This window comes from Haemorhous mexicanus, chromosome 5, assembly GCF_027477595.1.
Source record: "Haemorhous mexicanus isolate bHaeMex1 chromosome 5, bHaeMex1.pri, whole genome shotgun sequence".
Classification (NCBI taxonomy): domain Eukaryota; kingdom Metazoa; phylum Chordata; class Aves; order Passeriformes; family Fringillidae; genus Haemorhous; species Haemorhous mexicanus.
Window position 1 is genome coordinate 13,210,095 of NC_082345.1, and position 21,865 is coordinate 13,231,959.

General features: G+C 40.9%; 1 protein-coding gene across 1 annotated transcript in view; it reads right to left on the reverse strand.

Moving 5' to 3' along the window:
- Positions 1–5,741: 5,741 nt before the first annotated feature.
- Positions 5,742–21,865, reverse strand: part of PTN (pleiotrophin) — a 78,021-nt gene continuing 61,897 nt past the window's right edge. Inside the window, exon 5 of the mRNA XM_059845930.1 lies at positions 5,742–12,453. Within this exon, the coding sequence (XP_059701913.1) occupies positions 12,401–12,453 (53 nt within the window). The 3' untranslated portion in view covers positions 5,742–12,400. The remainder of the gene's footprint in view (positions 12,454–21,865) is intronic.

Here is a 21,865-nt window from a genome sequence, read left to right on the forward strand (position 1 = left end):
CCTTTTTGTCACTGGGGTGGGATGACTGGAAATGACCAATCACATCCTTGAGTTGTCCATCTTGTTCCCACAGCATGACTGTGGTTCAATGGCAGACTTTCTTGTGAATAGAAAGTTGTGACTTGTAGGAATGTCAGTTTAGTAGTTCCTAAATTACATGCTTGTCGGCAATACAAAAAATGAGATTCTTACCCACACAGTTGTTTCTTTTTCCATGGATATGTACGAAGAGTCTCTGCATGTCTAAAGGCAGCTTCTTTTAGTTTAGAATCTTTCCCACTAGACCTATTGCTATCTGTCTGCATAAAAAGTCACCCTCTCTCTTTTTCATAAATCTACTCTAAGTATTAAAAGCATGAGGCAAATTCAGCACCCCAAGCCTTCTGCTCTAACTCATGGATGTGGCATTTCCAGATTAAATGGTTGGATTTGATGATATAAAAGGTCTTTTCTAGCCTCAATGATTCTCTGATTCTCTGGGCTTAATTCTGTTTTTCCAAGGCTCTCTGACACTGGCTGACCCTCTGGATCAATAGCACGGCCAGCCAGCTGCAGCCCCAGGCCTGCTCTCTCTGGCGTTCACACCTCCCAGCTGGCACTGGCACAGAGAGCTAAATATGTGATTTTGTCCTGGCAGAGGCTCCCACACGCCAGGCACTTGGCTGAGGGCTCCTGTCAGTGCAGCTGCTGATATGGGAGCAGGGGGAAGAGCATCGGGCTGGTGACAGCTCACCCGCCTCAAACAGAGAGCAAGTGAGGAACTGGGCTGTGCAGAGGAGGGGCTGTGGGTGCCAGGGTAATGGTGTTTATGTAGCCCCTTGAAATTGAAGAATTTAAAAGGTGTCCAGATGAGGTTTTGACAGAGAAAAGTAGTTAAGGTGCTGGTTTGAGGCCTCTCAGGAGATGCTGATCGCCTTGTGGGACAAAACCCTAAATCTGTCAGCAGGAAGAGCGAGATAAGGAGTGGTCCTGCAGAGCTATTCCCAAACCATCCCACTCTCACTCCATGGCCCCTTCCTGGGCTCGCTTGTTTCCAGGAATTCCTGGCCTGCTGTTGAGAAATGCGGCTCTGCCCTGGTTCCCAGCGGGAATGAAAGGAGCGGGGTGTCGGCGTCCAGCCACGCATTCTCCGGGACAGGAGCTGCCCTGGCACCTGCTGCCTGCCACTGAGTGCCCGCAGCTCGCCAGGGACAGGGCTCAGCCTCCCTCCCTCCCTCAGCTGGGGCAAGGAGAACAAAAGCAGGGACTCTGTCTCCCCTCTCCTCCATGCCAACACCAAGGAGGAGGCAGTGAGCTCTCCACTATCACCTCTGTCCCACTCTCTGGTCCCTCTCAGCTGTGCTGTGTGGGCAGTCCTTCCATCTGGCAGTGGGACTTCAGATAAACTCACTCACTGCTGTAATACGTGGCTGTAGCCCACTTGTCTTTTACCCATTTGGGTCCCTGTATTCAGGGCTGTTAAGACACTTTAGTTTTTAAATTCCTAAACACTTTTGAAGTGCTGCCTTCCAGTTTAGCAGCTTGCAACCTTATTGGAAGGGCAAACTACCAAGCTAAACTCCAGTCAGCCTCATACACTTCATTTCCCTAAGCTCCCTCAGCATCTAGCAAGGAAAGAGGCCCTTTGTGACATCTTTCAGATTTGCTAAACTAGCCCTCTAGTTTGAATCACCTTCTGAATAGACCTGTCATGCTCCATTGACTACAGAGGGAGCTTAAGGACAGCCTCTGAGATTAACCTCTGACCCCACACACCGGGGTGGTGGGTGCTCAGCACTGCCAAACTGCATGAAAGCCTCTGAATCAAAGGTGTTAACTGAGAGTGTATCACTACACTGCAGCATAAATCACAATAATGGTTGTTACATCGTTGTTGTAATTGCTGCTAATAACAACAGCAAGTAAAGTATATTTCTGGATTTAAGATTAGACCGTTTTTCTTCTCCCTTGATGAAGTCTCTGGAGACCTGTAGCATAAATGCTGCAAAGTAGGAAGGTGGCTGCCTTTTCCATTGCCTTTTTCTTACTCTGTTGTACCAGTTTATTGTGACCCTTATGTGAAAGGTTGCAGGGCACCCTGCACTGAAAGAAAACTGACTGGTCTTTTTCCTTTGCATGTGAACAGATAGAGCAGTAGCTTATTTAGGGAGCTTTCCTGATAAGACAGCAAGCAGCAATTGTGATAACCCAGGCCCAGTTCAAATTCAGCTACTTACAAAACAGTGTTTATCAGAGGGGCTGCATGTTTTGTCTCTGAGACACTCAGTTATACAGGGGTGTGATGGACCCCTGTCAGCAAAGGAGGACAGCAGCAAAGAGAACAAACATGGCACTTCATTCCCAGCTAAGGATAGATGGAGACCTGGTCTTGCCACCCCTTTTGGCACTGGGAAGTGTCCTGTTGAGTCAGTAGGACTGCGTGCACAGCACTCATGTAAATTGTTACAGGACTGAGATATTACATATTTTAGGATCTTTGCATATTATATCATGAGTCTCAACACATTTTTCCATGCTGAAAATGGGCCAGTTCACATTTGGAATATATCCAAAATCAGGTCCTGAATTCAACATAAATCCTTTTAAGTATATCTTGTCAGATATACTAAATATATATATGTGTGTGTGTGTGTGTATATATATATATATATATATATATATATATATATATATATATATATAACCTATATATTTTTATATGTCAGATATACTTGGCTTACCTTGCAGCCAGTTCCAGCAACCACCCAGGCAAACCTATATTTGGGACAGGTTTCTTCAGTGCCCCAGTCTGTGTCCTTTCTTGTATTTTTTCTAGCACACGTACCCAGTTTTTTGTTGTGTTGATCTTTACACCAGGGATTCTAGTCCCACTTTTCAAAACCACTTCTCCCCAGAATTTCTTTCCATATCTTCTAGCCCCATAGAAGTTTTAAGACTATTTACAACAGTGACTCCATGTAATTGCTGACATCCTGGACACGTTTCTTCTCAAGTAATCCTGAATTCCAGGTCAGCAGCGTGAGTCCTAAGTCCAAGGAAAAAGTGGAGGAAAGGAAGAAAGCAAACAAGCAAGAAAGAAATGAAAATAAAGGAAGGGGGAACATCTCTTTGGCTACTACCTCCACCATAAATGCTTTGAGGAGGAATTGGAAGCTGGTTCACCCTTCCAGCTGGAGATTCCTACTGCATCAAGCACATCCCCGGGCAGCCACTTCATCCTAGTGACCCCACTGTGCACCCTGGGGCAGCACCCACTGCACTTGACCAAGGTTGAACATCTAGATTCCATGAGCATCTCTAGTGAACTGCAATGAGTCATAAAAATTTTAAAAATCAATGGAATAAAAAAGCTTTCAGCCAGAAAGCCCCCACATAATTATACAGGTGCAGAATGCTTTAAAACCCTACTATTGTAGGGTTTTAAAATTGTGTATCGGGGGAGAAAAAATCTGTATCTCAAAATGCAAGGGTATGCAAGTTAATTATCGTTATGGAAAGATCTTTGCTTTTCCCCCATTCCCAACATGAAACACTTTTCTCTTACTCTGCCTCCAGAAATTCCAGTAATAATCACCAGTAATAAACACTCTTTAATAATGCTGTTGATTGATTGAAAACAATCTTTTTAAGATAGATTTTTTTTTGGTGTGTTTTGGTCTTGCAAAGCTTTATGTACTGAACAGAACAAAAAAAAAATTGTTACTGACCTTTTCAGATCCAAGATTTCATCTTTTGCTCCTGTGGTAGAAATGGTGTAAAGCAGCAAATGAAAAGTGTTAACTAAGAAAGCAGAGACTAAATAAACACAAACAAAAAACATTCTTTGTCAATGGAGATAATAACTTCAGTGATGATTGTGTAGCAACAAAGCCTTCTGTAAATCAGGGTACCCTGTAAGGATGGAGACATTTTTCTGTAAAAGATAGTCTCTCTGTGTATGTGTATTTGTATTTAATGTCAAATCTCATTTGACCACAAATGTAATAATCTTTCTTCAGAAATGCTCCCAATGAAGATTTTATAACAGAATTGTGTTTTACTACAAGATTACAGGGTTTTTTTTCTTCCATTTGGTTTTCACTGGAGACAATTAGTACCAGCTAACTAAGAAAAACAGAGAGAATCTCATGTAGGCAAATTCCCGTATCGCCATAAAAGATAATAATGGATAAAAACCTGGATTGCTATTTTGTGGGAAGGTTTCATCCTGAACATGAGGAGTTCATTTTGCAAATTCTCTGTTCTCAGTGAAATTCAGGTGCTGCTGCATCATGTACAAGGCAAGGGATGAAGTGAGTGTGTCTCTGTGTCTGTGTGAGGGCGGCTATCACGCATTTGAGATTTATTTACAAGTCTATCCTGTGCAAGGGCAGAGGGATGATGAAGTGCAAAAAGGCTTTGAACTGCAGCTGTAGTAGTGCACCATATTAGCTCTGAGGTCTTAAAGGCCTCAAAGAGGCTTTGTGCTGCTAGCAGATACTTGCCTGCAGACATCTCACCCCAGTCACTTCTGACCCACCTAATGAAGCACCATTCCCAAAAGCTTGGAGCACAAAGTGGGAGCAGAACTTGGGTCTCTTCTGCATGAAGTCCTCTCCATTCAGCTACTCCATACATAACAAACCGAAAAGCTCCTAAGACCCTACTCCAGGAAAGCAACCCAACCAAAAAGAATGGGTGTAAAAGCTCTGTTCCATGTTTATAGCTCAGTCAGTATCTGAGGACAGAGGTGGGAAGGACATGAGAAATCCAGAACTGTGTCTCCAGCATGATGGAGCTCAGGGAAGTAACCATGACTTGACACTCCTCAAGCAGATCACATTTCCTGACAGGATCAGATACCTCACATGGAAGTACAAGAGCATCTTAAAACTCTCTCACTACCCTGTAAGCTAAAAATGTAACTAACTGCCAAGCAGCATATTAAAAAGGAATTAACATTTTTCTTTTGTAAATAAACAATAGTGAGTACTTGGTCTCCTTTCCAAGGATAGGATTTCGGTTTCTGAGTCCATTAGTGCTTTCAAGAATGTACTGTCATTTTTTATACCTTACAATACTTAATTTTCTTCCAAACAGTTTTAGAAGCCTATATCAATCTCCTTGTCTTGTAAAAAATGTGAAGCATCTCCCTCTTTTGGCAGTGACTGATGGAATGGTTTTCATGGAGTAATTAATTAAGTATTCTAAGATTTTAACTAATAGTTGGACACAGAAAAAAACACCCAGAGAAATTGGAATGTGGCTTCTTTGTTGTACTCTTCAGTCTTAATCACCTCTCACCAAATGCACACACACACACACACATTAAAGTTACTGTTAAAGTAAAATAGCTGAGTGTGACAAGGCTGGGAATGAGGGTTTACCACTGCTTACCTGATAAGTGTAATTTTTTTTAAAAATCAAACTCTTCATCTGTAATCCATCATTGTGTCAATATAACACAGGTTGAAATAACTGTACAGTGAAACAAGCTGCTTAAAAGAACTAGAAAGTGCCAGGAAATCAGGACAGACAGGCTTTAGTGGGCACAAACCAAAGAAATGTTTCCTGCTAGATTCACTTTCTGGCAGACCTCTTTCTACAGACTAAAACTTTTTCTGAATTTACAGATCTCTTCGTGTGACAAGCCACACCTACAGCCAACAAAAACTAGTATAATAAAGAGACACCATTATATATTTAGAATAATTTCAGAAATTCCAGAAGCAGTTTCCACAACCAAATGAGAACACCATGAGTCTGTGTATTAGTTTATTTAATTTTTTATCGCCACTAAGAGCAAGTAAATTACGCTGATACAATTGGTAAACATATACATTCGCTAGAGCCCCCCAAAATCCCACAGAGCTAAGGGAAACATCAAGGGATGTTACAGGATTAATGCTTTCATTCTACAATATGGATATATGGCTTTCATACAAGTTTTAAAAAATTGAAAAGGTAACACACTGCTAGCTTACAAAATCAATATACAAACTGGAAAAAAAAAGGAAAAGGAACAGGAAAAGAAAGTAACCCATAAGAAGATATCATATAGCACTGGTTTAATAGATATATACAGAATTAGAAATCCATTGAATATGATATTCAGGCTTTGTTATTTTGACTTTCATTTCTCCTTTCGGTTTACCACTCAAAACACAAGAATTAATATGATTTCTCTCTTACTTTTATTTTTCCATCTTATTTTACCTATTTTCCTCACTTTTTATTGGCAGAGAAAAAGACTTTTCCTGTCTGTGTGTATATGTTCACACTTAACTGAAGCAGTTCATCCACTTCGAAGCTTTGAACAAAGCCCTTGTGTGTACTTGGTGTGACAGAAGAGAACATCACTGTGACATTAAGTCCTTTTGGCCATTACAGTGGCATGTGTTTTGCATTCCCCTTGGACACAGCTATCCTTAAACTGAAGTGCTGGCAGGTGGGAAGAAATCTAGTTTTTCATCCTACTCATATATCCTCACTTAAACAACAGCACAGGACAAGATCTTTTATTTCAACCACAGCCTGAAAACATGGCAGCACCAGTTGTGATTCACATTTAAAATTATGTATGCACCTTTCTAGAGTTTTCCCCCATGTATGAATGTATATATTAGTGTGTATATATATATATATATATATATATATATATGTATATATGTGTGTGTGTATATATATATATATATATGCATTGTGCATGTGTGTGTGTATTTAGAGAGCTGCTGTGTCTGATGCTGACATCTGCATTAGGTGGATTCTAGCTCCAAGCTGCAGCCTGTCTCTGCTTCAGGCCACCTCAGCAACCACAACACACTCTGCACTATCACAGCCATTTCCTCCAGCTGTAAAAGTCTAGATGAACTACATGATTGTAATATGGGGAGTGCAATGAATGATCTAATATGAAAAGCTAAATAATGTTTTGTTGCCAGATAGAATAGAGTGAGGGAGTTCAAACAGCAAAATAATTGAATGAAACTGGCTGAGGGTAAAACATCCCTGCAGAGGCTACCCATTTACCTAGCTTCCCATCACTGGATTCAGGGTTAAAGGTTTTGTACAGTCTTTAACTTTCAATGTAATGGGAATACTTGTGTGCCTCCATTTTTAGCTCATCAATAAATCCACTTTTTGGACATGTTTGAAGTTTTGTTGTGGTTTTTTTGGTTTTTTATTTGTTATCATGGGTTAAGAAAGGAGTCAAATCTGTAGGTACAGCTTTTAAATATACAACTCACTCAAAGCCAAATGGTTTAAAGGCTAGGAGATACTTACAGAGTTCTTTAGCCATCTGGGACTCCAAGACATCCAAATTTAAATGGCAAACTGCAGAAAGGGCTAAAGGATTGTAAAACCCCACCAACTGAGATAATAATAGTTGAATGTAGCTGAATTCTCATGCTTTCCCAGATTCTTGCTCAGTTCAGAGTGAGGAGGCCACAAGACAGATGGCCATTTGTGAAGAGTGGCAGAAAGGGGCCATTAGGAAAATGATTCCATTTCAGCATTGTTTAGTTTTGGTCCAAAAGCAAAGTTAGATGCTGCTATGAATGAGACTACCTACATCTTCTCCAAATGCAAACACCCATGGGTGGAAGAGGCTCTCTCCATGCTCTACACCTACTTAGGCAAGTCTTTCACTACCCCTGAAACTCTATGCACCACAATAATTTGATGATAAAAGAGGTCAGTGGTAAAGGATATAGCTGCTTGCCACTATTTATCTAGTTAAGGTGGTTTTCTCTTTTCTATGTTTTTTTTTGTTTGAAGACAGATGCTCCTGCATCAATGTCTCTAATTTTTGAGATGATCATTTTATCATTTCTGTCCCCTAGTAAGCCATGACAAGGTCAAGTTATGAGGACAGTTTCACCACCAATCCATCCTACTAGCAAATCCAGGGACTCTCTTTGCTCAATATCATACTTTCTTGTTCATTGTCATACAGTGATTAAAAAGTTGGTACTGTGTCTTTTAATTTCAGAAGGACACAGTTGGAGGAAATTTGTGGTATAGACTTGGGCTTCCTGTTGTGCAACAATCCAGGATGAAATGGAGAATATAGTCTCAAGGATGAGGAAAGAACATCAACATCCACAGAAGTTTAACTGAGAAGTAGAGTGCCTTAGCAGGCATTGACAGTAAATGCTATCAAAATTATGGATAAGTGTGGGAAGGCAAGCAACAGCTATAATATGTGTCTGCAAAGAGAACTCAGTCTCAACTTCAGAGAAGTGCTGTCCTAGAGAATTAAAACAGACTGAATACAAGACACCTACCCCCACTGACCTACTGTTTCCCCTTGGGAGGATGTGGGAGACATTTTTCATGTGGAGACGCGAAATCCCACTGCTGTGGGATATCAAAATGGTGTCCACCTCACCAATATATTGCTTTAAAAAGTGGTGAGTTTACATTGCTAATGTTGCTGCAGTTCCTAGACTTGAGGGAAAATTAGGTTGTTGTCCCACCCTCAACATTGACATTAGCCTGTATACTATTGTCTCCTTTTGACTTTGTCTCTACATGAACACTTTCTCTTGAGGCTGAAGTGGGACTTTGCTTCTCTGTAACACTTTACATTTGATCTGTTTTCATTAAGGCACAAATAAGGGAAAGCATAAAAACAAATGTGCCAACCAGTAGTTCTGCCTTTTGCATGTAAGGAGCAGGCAATAGAAATTTGTATAAAAGGCTCCTGATTTCCTATCTTTCTCTTCTTAACCGACTCTCCAAAGCTGCCTCTTTATAAATTTTGTAATTGTTATTCTTTCATTTCTTCTAACTTTTCTCCTTTGAAAAGCAGTTCAGCCCAGAATGTCATTATGGAATTAGAATATAAAAATCAGTAAATTACAATTTAGTATCTACCTGCATGTATAACAAACATTTTCCCTTCCTGGAGCCTTGCCCAGAAGTTTTGCTGCACTTAACAGACTGTTAAACAGGCCAGGCTGAATTGGGCATTTCTGTCAGAAGCCATATCTAAGTCAGAAAATGTCCTAGTCCTCAAATATTGTTTTAAATCAAGATATAGACAGGCCTAACTGAAAGCAGCATTGCCTCAGCTTAGTTAGAGAAAGAGAAAGGAGATATACCCAAATATATTCAGGTTTAAACTCGCTGGAATCTAGAATCTAGATGCAGATTCAACCATATCCGATGTTCAGCAACTCACCCATCTCTTTTATAACAGATTTGATTGCTCAGAAAAAGGCTGCCATTTGGGTTTTTTTATCACCTTCCCATACTCCATTACAGCTGTAGCAAATGAAGATGCAAACCACTCCTCGAGAGGGACATTCTTGAAACAAATTTCTGTCCGTTAAACTAGGTAAGCAACACATCTATGCTAAGTCATTTTTCATTGTAATAGGATAGCACCAAGAGGGTAAACACGTTTTTCATCTGAAGTAGCTGCTCCCACAGCACTGTCAGACCAGCTTGCCCTCCCAAAGCAGGGAGGGTAGAAGATTAGAAAGCAGATATGGAGAAGTTTCAGAATGACTGAAGTAGAAACTGATCAAGATGAGTGGGAAGAGGTTTTTTTCAGAATCTTGCCTTTTGCTTTCTTGATAATGTCACTAGTGAAACAAGGGCTCCTTTTAGGTACTGGGAGCCTCCTTTCAGAGCTGACCTGACTGACCTAGTCAATCTTCCTCTGTGTTCAGCCATAAATTACTTTACCACCTCCTGCATAGCTAGATTTTCCACTGAATGTTTTCTTCTGGCTTACTATAAATTTTCTTCATTTTAAGTTTATAAACTATTACTCTAACTGCTGTCAACAATAAGATGCCAATATAGATCCAAACAGATTGGACGAGTCGTACATAAGAAATGTTCTCCTATTTCACACCCTTTGCTGAATTTTCTTCTGGTCCTAACATGATATTTTTTGTTTTGTTTCTTTATTTTCTGTAAACTCTCTCCATGAAGACCCTATGGCATCACAGGAACCTGACTGGCTTCTTTCAAAATCTGTTAGGAATGTTCCTTTAAAAGCCAGATGGGCAGTTAAACGAAAGGACCGTTGAGGCCTCAGAGGAAACACAGGGGAATTTATTTTCTTTATACTCACAGAGGTGGAAATAAGTAGTCACATCTAAGGTTTGCTAAACAACAATCAAAGTGTTGGTCTCAACATCATTCCCAATTCTTGCCAGCTCCCTATGAAACATGGACTAGATTAACCAGCGTGAGACAATGGTGCAACAGTGTTGGCACTCAAAGTTGAGCCACTTCAAGTGAACTGATGCAGCATGTAGACAGACAAACCTTTGGTGAGTGAAAAAAGTTTCCTTCTCCCTTTGCTTTCAACCAGACCTACCAAACCATTAGTTTAAGTCTGAGGCACAAGCACAGGTAGACCTGATTAGACCATGAACAAACCAAATAGCACCCAGAACCACCTAAATATGAGCCTTTAAGATTTTAGATTTGGTCATTGCACCTCCACCATGTGTGGGGGACATTTTTAACTATACCACAGACTCAGGTATGTCTAACAGAATGGTCAAAATAACAAGGACATCAACACAGACTGCAAAACACACCCAAGGAGTCTGGGAAAGAATTGTGAGGCTAGTCTACCTTAAGCTATGTGCAGCCTTGGCTAGGAGGCTTCAGGAGTGTTTGGGAACAGAAGGACTTGCCTCACCGTGAGTCTAGATCAGCCGTACCCTCCGCAGGAGAAAAAAGAGGGCAAGCTCTACAATTGTTACAACTCTTTCTCATAATAAAGGGGAGTGATGTTAGTGTGAAAAGAAAAAGACTCTCTGCTTGTCTACAAGCTAATCCCAAGAGAGAAATGTGATTTACTCAGATGAACACAGCCTGCTGCAGCTTCACCAAAGTCAGTGGGTACCGTGCAGGAGTACAGGGGAGACTGTTCCTCTTGACCAGCCTGCAGCCCACACAAATGGCAAAGATTATTTCTTGCTGCTGAATTTAAAGATTTAGAATTCCAAAGCAATGATTTTGAACCTAACCTGGACACTGAAATCCCTTATGTTTCCTCTAAAAATTTTGGTCTACTTGTTGTCAGCTCATTAAACAACCCTTCACCTTGAGACAGACCAGCCATTGGTCAGATCTTTTTTCTACTTCGTGACTTCCTTCAGGATTCAGAATCATTTAAATTAGGTAAAACTGAACAAACTGAAAAACAGCTGGTTGTAATTTTTCTTTTTTTCCCCTGCAAACTATATTTTAAAAAAATCATAACTAATTTTAGGTTGACTGAGCTTTTCCCAAGGTTTTTTGCTTATATAAAAGTATAAGAAAGCAAAAGATACTGGTTTTGTATTTCCCTTCTGTTTTACTGAAAGATAAACCAAAACTTATTTCATTACTATTGGTTTCAGGTCCCACAAATTGTCCCTTTCTTGGTCAAATATATTAACTACCTCTGGTGGTTTTCAAACAGATTTCTCCTTTTATTTCCCACCAGAAATTCTAACCAGCTATAATTAAGATTAACATGAATATTGCCACTGATACAAAAGAGAGCTGGGTTAGGCAGAATCACAACAATTTCAACTGGATCTTTTATGAAAATTATTTTCCCCCTTCTGTCAAAATTAACAAATAAAATACAGCATTTTTCAGCTTTGATAGGTGAAATGGAGGACACTACCATCCACCCACACTGAGATGCTGAAAAGTGGCAAGTTTTGTCATCATTCCACTTTGAAAAATCATTGCTAGAAAATCATGAAAAATTAGGACTCTTTTATGTCCCGTTGTTGAAAGATTTTAGATTTACTGCCAACATTCAAAATATGGTTAAGGAAAGGAGTGTTACTGGTTTTTACCTGTAGATGGTGACATTTTGGAATGAACATTAAGCACACATCCAAGAAAATACCATACTTGTAAATACTCAACAAAATGCCCCCATCCTTTCCTTAAACAAACAGTTTCATACAGTTATGCAGATGTAATCAGATATTAAGAAACAGGTCTCAATTTTTCAGATATAAGATCCCAATCTTCAATATAAATGCATCCAGCCAGAGTGCTATGTTCACACAGGGTACCACTGGCTTCAGCAGAGCCCCACACAGGCTCTGGTTCTGCTTGCATGCACTAATTACCAGACTGAGACCTATGGCAAGACTTGAGAAAAAAAATTAAAAAGCTCTACATTTTCAATATACAATAGACATAATTTTCTAAATGAGTTTGGAGTCCTTTATTACAGGCCTCTAAAAATTGTTGTTAGGGTTATACATTAAAAATACTAAAGTAATATAAAAAAAAAAGGATTTTTTTTCTGTGTTTGCTTTTTTCCTTCTATGGTACCATTAAGCTATAAATAATTTTAGGATAAGATGCCTAGGTTTAAATGGAACTGTTAACTGATCATGTTTGCTGATGTCCCTTTCTCACATCGCCCAAGTTGACTCCATTAATCCAGCATCTTCTCTTGTTTCTTGCCTTCCTTTTTCTTCTTCTTGGATTCTGTCAAGATATAACAAAAACAATAAAAAATTAGTGTCTAGCAGGCACTGCAATAAATCTCATTTAATACTCGTGGATGTTCCCCTTTTTTTTTTCTCTCCATGCACCTAAGAATTGTCTCCTCATTTTGAACAAAGAAAGGGAAAAGAGAAGGAAAAGAAGAAAAATAACAGGAAAGGTCAAGGCAGTAGAGAAGATGGAGAGGGAGTTGCATGTTCAGTTCAGAACCCTCCCTATGTGAGGGCTGACCCTGTTTGGCATGCAAAGCATTGTCTCAGGAACTTGCTTGGAAAATAAGAAAACAGCAGGCATCTCCTGGAGAAACCGGGTCACGGCTCAGTGGAGAGCGGGAAGAAAGCACTGCACACACTACCCACACATATACCCTTCCCCTGCTTCCTTTCTGTCTCATTGTGAGCCTTTGGCTTTCTCTGAATGTGTGAGCAGCTCCAGACCAGGAGGAGAAAGCTCTCTTGTTTCTCCCGCTCCTCCAGTGCCAACCCTTCCCCGTTCCCCTGGGACAGACACCTATGCGCACTTGGGAGGCAGCGGGAGCTTGGCCTGCATGGGACTCACATTCTCTGAACCTGAGAGAAGCAGTAAGAGAAGCAGAAAAAAGAATGATCAAAACAATTCTTATCTCATTCGCTGCTCCTGTGTTGTGCCAAAGGAGAATGCAATATGGAGATTGTTTACCCAGAGTGATGGTGCTTTGTTTCCTTGGCCCATCAGGGCCAACAGCGAGGGCAGACTGTCGGTCAGCAGACAGCCACAGGATCCTGGGCAGCTGAGTGGAGTTGGGTGTTTGTGCAGTTTCAGTTTAAATGTAGTATAATACAGTATAAAATAATATAATAAAGTAATTCATTAACCTTCTGATATTATAGAGTCCTCCTCATCATTTTCTCCCCATCGTCAGGATTACCCTGCTTTTACTCTAGGCCTGGGGCCCTGGGAGCACGGCCTGTCCAGCCAGCTGAGACTGATGGGATGAGAAAAGGAATAAGGAGCACCTGCTTCTCTCATTAATTTGGGGTACATAAGGGAAGGATGGGAAGGCACAAGGGAAAATTTGTGTGTAGTACTACCACCTGCAGTAACTTTCACTGTACTCTAGGGTAGTGTGGTATTCGACAGGTAAAGGAAATCCACAGAGGGACCTTGGAAATTAAAACAAATTAAGAGGATCAGGTACTCTTGTGTCACATGTCACCTTGTAATGGGGAAAACAACAGCTCTCACTGGGAACATGAGTGAATCCCTATTGACACCAGCACAAAACAGCACAACAGGTACCACAGAGAGACAGAAACAAAGCTCCTGTGAAGCACCTTTCCTGGAACCACAACAGAAAGCAAGCCGACAAAGGTTTGCCTAAGCCTTGATATCATTAACCAAACCAAGCAAAACTATCGTAGAATCATAGAACACACAGAGTTAGAAGGGATCCAGAGGGATCACTGAGTCAAACTCCTGGCCCTGCACAGCATCACCCAAAAAAATCCCACCATGCTGCCTGAGAGGGCTGTCCAAGGACTTCTGGAACTCTGTCAATATTGCTGCCATGAACACCACCTCTGGTTAAATAACAACTATCACCTTGAATGAGAAGAAAAGCACTTGGCCCTTAAGGTGGAATTGTTATTTTTAAATATAATTCTTTTCCCTCTGACTCATTTACATAACATAGTCTAGGAATCACCAGTTGTGGTAAAAACAGCTTGTCTTCATTAAAACCAAGGCAACTACACCAACTTCTTTCAGGTATGGATGGGGCCAGGTACCTCCAGCAGAAGGTGAATTTAGGCTACCACATTTCTCTGATGGTTGTTTTTCCTTTTTCCTAGTGTTTCAAACCAACATTTTTTTTCTCACTTGTTATCACAAAACAAAAATTACTTTCCATAATCCTTTAGTAAAAGTAAAATAAAATACTTGTTTAGTCACATAACCTGCTCTAAAATATCTTTCCCTTAAAAACTCTGCTTAAATTTCAAAGGAATAATAATTATTTAATTTCAAAGAGATAATTTAAAAGAATAATTATATTTTTTTAATTGAAAACTATTTTTTCCCTCTGCTTTTGCATGTGTGTGTGTGCTTGCATGTGCATCTGAATGTCTGTAGTCTGGAGCTATACACACAATTTGACATTATTCCATAACCTGTCATGAGAAAAAGTAATCTTTCATTGATTTAGTATCTAATTTGCTTTCAGGTACAGCTTTCCCTCCACACTGCAAATTTCCTGTATCCCCCCTCAATCTCTTTTACCCACATCCTCCACTTCCTCCAATTTTGCCTCTCTATAACACTGACCCTCCTGGATTCTGCATTGATTGCACTCTCCCTCATACTTTTTATTCCCCACACAACACCACTTTCTGTGAAAGAAACGGTGGCATTTTATCAATCAGACCAGCACTGGAATCTGCAACGTTTATTGAGACCCAGCACAAGCAGCAGGGCACTATGCAGACTTGAACCACATTTACTAAGAGCTAAGGAGACACATAAATGCAGGCAGACTGCCAGCAGGACTCTGCAGAAGAGTCCAGGAGAAGGCTGTGGTCTGCAGGCACATGAATGCACCAGGTCCCCATCATCACTCAACCTGAGGTACCAGGCAGCCCACTGTTTATCCCTTTGCACTCAATGCCTGTGGGTCCACATCTCTTCCTTTCTCAGTTCTTCCCCTTTGTCTGCCTTGTGGTGATTTGCACATCATCCAAACTGCCAAACCCACCTATCTCCAAAGACAAGTGACTCTGCTTTGGGCCTCAGCAGAGTAAAACTGTCATGAGCCAGATGGAATTCCTCCCTCATTAAAAGTACTCACACCACCACAGCTTCATCTTTCAAACAGGTAATCTGGACTGATGCACAGCATATTTGCTCCGTGACAATTGTGGGAGTATGAAAAAAATAAAAGAATGGAAAAAAGGAAACTGCCCAAATATTTCCATGCCCTTAGGCTCTTTTATAATTCCCACCACAGACACCAATACCCATGTGCTGACCCATGAAAATGTTGATGTTCATATGCTCATGCACAAGTCTGTTCACAGCTACACTCTACCTGCTTTGATTATGATCAGGCTATGGTATGTCCATGGCTAACAATGTATAAAGTTGCTTCAAGATGCACTTTGCTCATGTTTTTTCATTTCTCTACATTTGTATTTATCAGGCTTTTATTGTCCTCACCTCTGTTCACCCTACGCTATGATTTCCACTTTTATGACTACTGCTGGGTCACAGCCACACTGGGAACCACATCACCCTGATCACCCTGCCAGTGCTACCCTCCCCAGAATAACCAGGAATGACTGAAATCACCATGCTCAAAAGGCTGCCAAGTTCAAACAATGAGAGTTATCTGCCAGCTCATCAGTCCCAAACTCCAGCATCAGCTTGCTAGTCAAGTTAGGGGAAGATCCCCTAGGTACGCTGTCCAACAGTCCCCTTCAGTTTCCTGTTCCATACATGAAAATGGTCAAAATTCAATTCAGGTTAGCACAGACTGAATGTCAAGACCTTCAGTTCAGCCATTTCCTATCAGGCATCTTAATGTGGTCCCATCAGAAATTACAGTGACTAAGCAGAGCCCACTGAGACAGCCTGGCTGATGGAGAAGCACAAAGCTGATTCCACATCTCACTGGCACTGCAAAGCAGTGTGACCCCAGCAACACTCACCACTGAGCCAGAGGGGAGCAGGAAAAGCTGCCCAGTAAGCAGGGACTATTCTGAGCAGAACCCTGCCATTTTCAGGAGCTTTGGGCCTACAGCAGCATCCTTCTCCTCACCCGCCCCACTGAGTGCAGTATTTCCACAGGCAGAGCCATAGAGCTATGCACCAGCTGTCCTTTGCCTTCAGGGAATGTGTTTGCTGCAGACAAGCACTACCAAAAATACAGAGACACACTATGGTAAAAACACTTAACCAGATGAAACTCAGGTTCACACCAGCCCACACAGACTTTGAATCTAAATCTACTCACTGCCCTATTTGCTTTCAAGTCAGATGGCCCACTTGTGCCAGACACCAGTTGGCGGTACCTTTATGAGCTATCTATGGTAGAATTCAGGGTCCAGAGGGGCAGAAGCAAAGCAAAAAGAAAGATGAAAATCCTGGATATCAGAAGAGCAGATTCTGGTCAGTTCAGGGACCTGCTCAGCCAGGCTAAATATCCTGGAGCAGGGCACATGCAGATAGCAAATTGCAAATGCCTGGTAATCCCTGCAGTGTGCAACATCCAAGCAGTGCACAGCCACTCTGCTCCCCCCTAGAACCAGGGCACTTCCAGCAAGATCAAAACCAAACAGCCCTGCAGGAGCAAACTGTGTCAATGCACAGGCACTGGATTATCTAATCCTTCATCACCAGAATAACCCCACTAATAGTCACAAGACTTGGAATTATTCACAGGATTAAAAACTGGTCATGGATTAGCACTGGACCCACTTTCTGTGGGCCCAAGATGATCAGTAACAAAAATTCCAGTCAGGTTCTTAGCAAGTAAACAAGTTAATTTGATTAGCAGAACTTTCTCTATGCAATTTGGAATTGCAGCAGTCCTCTTTAAACAGTCATCTTTATTCCAGAATCTCATTCTTACAATGCAAGCAGCAAATGAAAGTAATTCAGTTGAGCAGGAGCCACACACCATTTGAAGCCACTCTTAATGTAAAAGGCACAAAAGAGAGGTAATTACATTTTAATGGAAGTCAAGCTTTGTAAGCCAAGATTTGCAGGTCTTAATTTTCATTTGTTGAAAAGAAGGTAACAATTCACTCATGGCACTGCTGAACTCCTGTGCATAAAAGTCAAGCAGTGTCCCCAAAAGTAATATAAATCATACAAAATAGCAAAAGCTGTGCTGATAGAAGGTTAGAGCAAAAAAGTTCCACATCAGATTTTCAGGATACAATTTTCCCAGGGCCTAGCACTCACTCAGTCTTACCAAGCTCAGAGGAAGGCATGTTTTAGAAAGGCCTCTCTACCTCTCAGTCGGAGCAAATTTTCCAAAGCACCAGGTTTCTATGGTGGTAAAGGGCAATGGTGCCATGAGGTGCAGGGAACTTCTGAATTTTGGGGATGAAATGCTTGTCCCTGTGGAATGGAGAAGTCATAGCTTTGGTATAATCAAGGATTTTATACCTTGGGAAAAAAAAAATCTCCCAGAGATTCACACTCCTGTCTAGGAACAGAAACTGTAATACTTTGTGATTTCCAGGACTGTAAAAGTACCTGGATTTTGGAAAACCCTTTAAAAATAGTATTTCTTTTCCTTGTAGAGGAAGAGAACTTTTCATGGTTATTTAAATCCTTTTCTTCCTTTTTTCCTGTACTATACAGCATTTATGTATTCCAAATGGTTTAGAAAGAAAAACTATATTATGGTAGCAACTTTGCTCCCTAAGGAATTCTTCTGAAAAGCCTCTTTGAGAAACACAGTTCTACTGGATGGGGGAAAAGAGCAATAATCCACCAGCTGAACAGCTGCAGAAGGCACCTCTCCAATCAATGATCCTGATGTAAGTTTTACTTCATTAACAGATTAAAATTGATTGCATTCCTTATATTTTAGCCTGTGCTCCTTACCAGCTTTCTCTTGTTATCTGTGTTCCTCAATTCCTTCACACTTGTGCACCCTCCCCTCCATCAGGTTTTGTTCTGCTTCCCACTTTTCTAAAGTTTTGTTTTGGATAGACTTTCATTTGTTCCCGGTTGAACACAAGAATGACTTGATTTAGACCTAAAGGCTGCAGCTGCCCCATTTAGGTCAGAAAGTCATGCTGCAAAGTGTGTTAGGAATGGGGAATAGCCAAATTTATGCTTATAACAAAAACTAACATGTCTAACAAAGGAATGGAACCAAGTCACCACTCACAGAAAATGTGTCAGTAATTTTTCTTTCTCATTAGAATTGCAAGAAGAAATAAATGTAGAGGAAAAATAATCCAATTTGTTCTAAAATGAGCCAAAAAACTCTGAAATTATCTTAGTCAGAAGCCACTTCTTGAACCTGACATACTGATGTAAGACCTTTAAACTCTATCCTTTAACATCCCAACTTAAACTAGTCAGGAATAACAGGGAGCTTTTATTTAAGAGATAATTTGCTGAAACCAAGGATTTTCATCAGAAAATCCTTTGATGAATTTCTTCCTTCATATGTTTGGGAGAAAAAGTTTCAGAACTGCCTATGGAGAGGCACTCAAAAGACCACAAAGACACACACAACTTCTGACTTTGTTCAATGGCCTAATAGCCCGAAGGCAAAGAACATGAAAGTTTCATCTCATTTTCTTTACATCTATGTTAGCCCTTGACATGTTAGATCTTAAGAGTAAGTATTCAGAAGATTGCAATGGATAAACTTTTCAAACCAAGGCTGTTTTGCAACTGAAGCCTGCTACAGGGGTCTGGCTAACACTTTCAGAAGTAGTTCACTTTGCTCTTCCAGCTGGCTTCTCATCTGCCTTGGGTACATTCGCACTGCTGCTTCTGTAGGGCAGGGACTTTCTCAGTGCTCTTCATCATGTTCTGAGCTCAGCACGAGAGGGACACAGTCCCAGCTGGCTCTTCAGCCCCCTCCCTGCCCATGCTGCACACAAGATCCCTCTCGATGCCAGCAAGACAGGTGCAGGCACAGGCTGATACATTAAGGGTTTACTCGATGCATTCACATGTCTGCAGGAGACTGCTGGAGACAGAGAGCTTTAATAATCCATTGGGACTTTAGTATATACCTATACAGAAAGTTATTTGTGGGATAATGTCAATAGAGAACCTATTTCATTCAGTTAGCTCTTGAAAACCAGGCACATGCCCTTCTCAGCTGTGCTTTCTGCATCTGCCCCAGATGAGCTCTACCCTTGGAGCACAGGACACAGAGCTGGCTTTGATCAGTGCTGCCCACTCTGCAGAGTGCAAAAGTTTTGCAGTGAGCACAGATAGAAGGAAAGATAGAGAGATGGCAATGTGGAAAATGAGATGGAGGGAATAAAAAGGGGGAGAGGGGTGGGGGGAAGAGAGCTTGAAAGGAAAGGAAGTGAAGAAATAGAAAAGGAAAAGAACAGAATGGAATGAACAGGACTTTGTGTCACTGCTGGGAACAGTAATGAGGGTGAGCATTTGCTGATGGCATACCTTTTATCACAGCAAATCCCATAGCTTAAGGCATTTTCATGCCTCTTAATTAATGCCAAGGAGGCTGGATTGCTCTTACAAGCCAAGAAAGTGAGGCAATGAGCACATAACAGAATTGACACACACAAGGCTATTTAAACTTTCACCCACAAAGGTCTGCATTAAACCCTAAAAGAAACTCCTGCAGGTACAACAGTGTTAAATGAGAATTTGTCAAATTCAGTTTTTTATCTTTTGAAGCAGCATTGAAAAAGAAAAAATAATCTGAAATACAAATGAGGGGGTCAGAAAAACATGGGGATTAAGGTTTCCATTAAACATCCCAGTGTTTTTCTTTTCAAAAACACCTATGAAAGCTGCAGAATAACTAAAAATTGCAAAATATTTAGTTTAAAAAATATTTCTCCTCTTCCTCTCCTACATGCATTTCCTTCTCCCTGGAATTAGGGTTGTGTCAATCAGATTGATATTATGCTATGATCTGACAAGGCATTCAAATTATTTATCCAAACAGTAAAATTTTTCACAGGTACAAAAGCAATCTCAAGGGAAACTACAGCACAAAGCCTCCAAGAAACACAAGGAAATGGAAGCAGAAAAGCAACCATTAAAAGACATCCAAACTTTATTAGTTATGAGCTACACTGGCAGCTTATAAGCAGCTTGAGGCTGGTCCACACTGTAAGCACAATTGTGTTTTGTTTTTCTCATCTAGCTTATTCTCATTCCCACTGAAATTGAGAAACATCATCTTTCCTCCTGTCAAGGCAGCAAGGAGCCAAATGACAGAGTCATGTCTCAGAGCCTAAAGTTTCCAGTGAGTTTTACTTCACCTTGAAACATGAGCCATGTCCTCAGACTAGCACTGGGAAACACAATCAAGCATTTAGTGCCCAATCTCGCCTCTCTGGACCACTGTTTCTTCTCTTGATTTTCACATTTCCCAGTGCCATAAGGCATAAATTATTCATGGCAAAACTGCTTCTCACAATGTTTATGCAATGCTTAGTACAATGGCACCCTTTTTCAGCTGGGGCCTCTGGGCACTCGTGCAATACAAATAATCATGATGATAGCAACAATAATAACAGCCAGCTATGCTTTTCCCACTGGGCACACACTTCCACTGTCCTGTCCCACAGAGCTCAGATCACTGTATTCCTCTAGAGGCTCCTGGTCAGTGCCAGGGGCCATTCTCCAGTAAACCTGTCTCACCCTTTAGAACCAGAGTAAAACCTCCCAATTTTACCTTTCAGGTTGTTCTTTAACTATCACAGCTGTTTCCTAATATGAGAAAATCCCTCATTTTTATAACTAATTAGTTTGAGCAGATTCTATTATTCTGCCTCCTGTAATACTAATTATTACACTAGCTGCATGCCTGCATGAATAATGAGTTACATTAAAGCTGGGGAATTCTAAAACCTACAGAGGGAAATACAGCATGACTGTGAAGCCAAAACAGGAGACACCAGCATCTTTCAAACAATACAAAATCACAGCTCTAACAAGTCATTTCCTCCCAACAAGTCTGTGTCTCCTCCTGCTGCTTTGTGCTGTTGCACAAAGGCAAAGTTGAGGGAGGGCACCCCAGAAAATGCAATTTGTCCAACATGCAAAATGAAGTTGTCCAATTTCATCAATGCAGCACCCAGTTTGTCTGAGGAACAAATAGCTCAGGAGAGCAAGTCACTCATACACCACTGTCAGCTCCTTGCAACAACCAGCAGTCAAGGCACCCTGCCAAAGCTGGTCAGTCTGCACTGGCAGCACACTGCAAGTAAGATGTTCCCCCAACAGGTAGGAATTTGCCACTGGAGTGCTTAAAAACCATAGGCTGTTTTCTGTTCCTGCCAGCAAAATAAAGACAGGGATACACCTGCCCATTAACACAAGTCCATCTCTATGGTTTGACAAGAAGTTTCCTAAGAAGACCCAAGGTAAAATGGTGTTTAACACTGATGGGAGTCCATTGAGATGACTAACATAAAACCAAGGACCCTAATTAAAGACTGCAGTTTAGACACTCACCTTGAAGTCAATTGTCACATTCTGATAATTTTATTTACATGGTAAAAGTGATCAGCAGCTCCTGATAATTTTATTTGCATGATAAAAGGGAGCAGCAGCTACTAGCTACATGCCTGGATCGGCCACTGATACTTAGTCAATCTGGGAAATCAGATTGACTAAGTTTAGCCTTTCTGATTTTCAATTACTATTTTTCTTCTAATTAGACTTCCTGAGCTCCAAG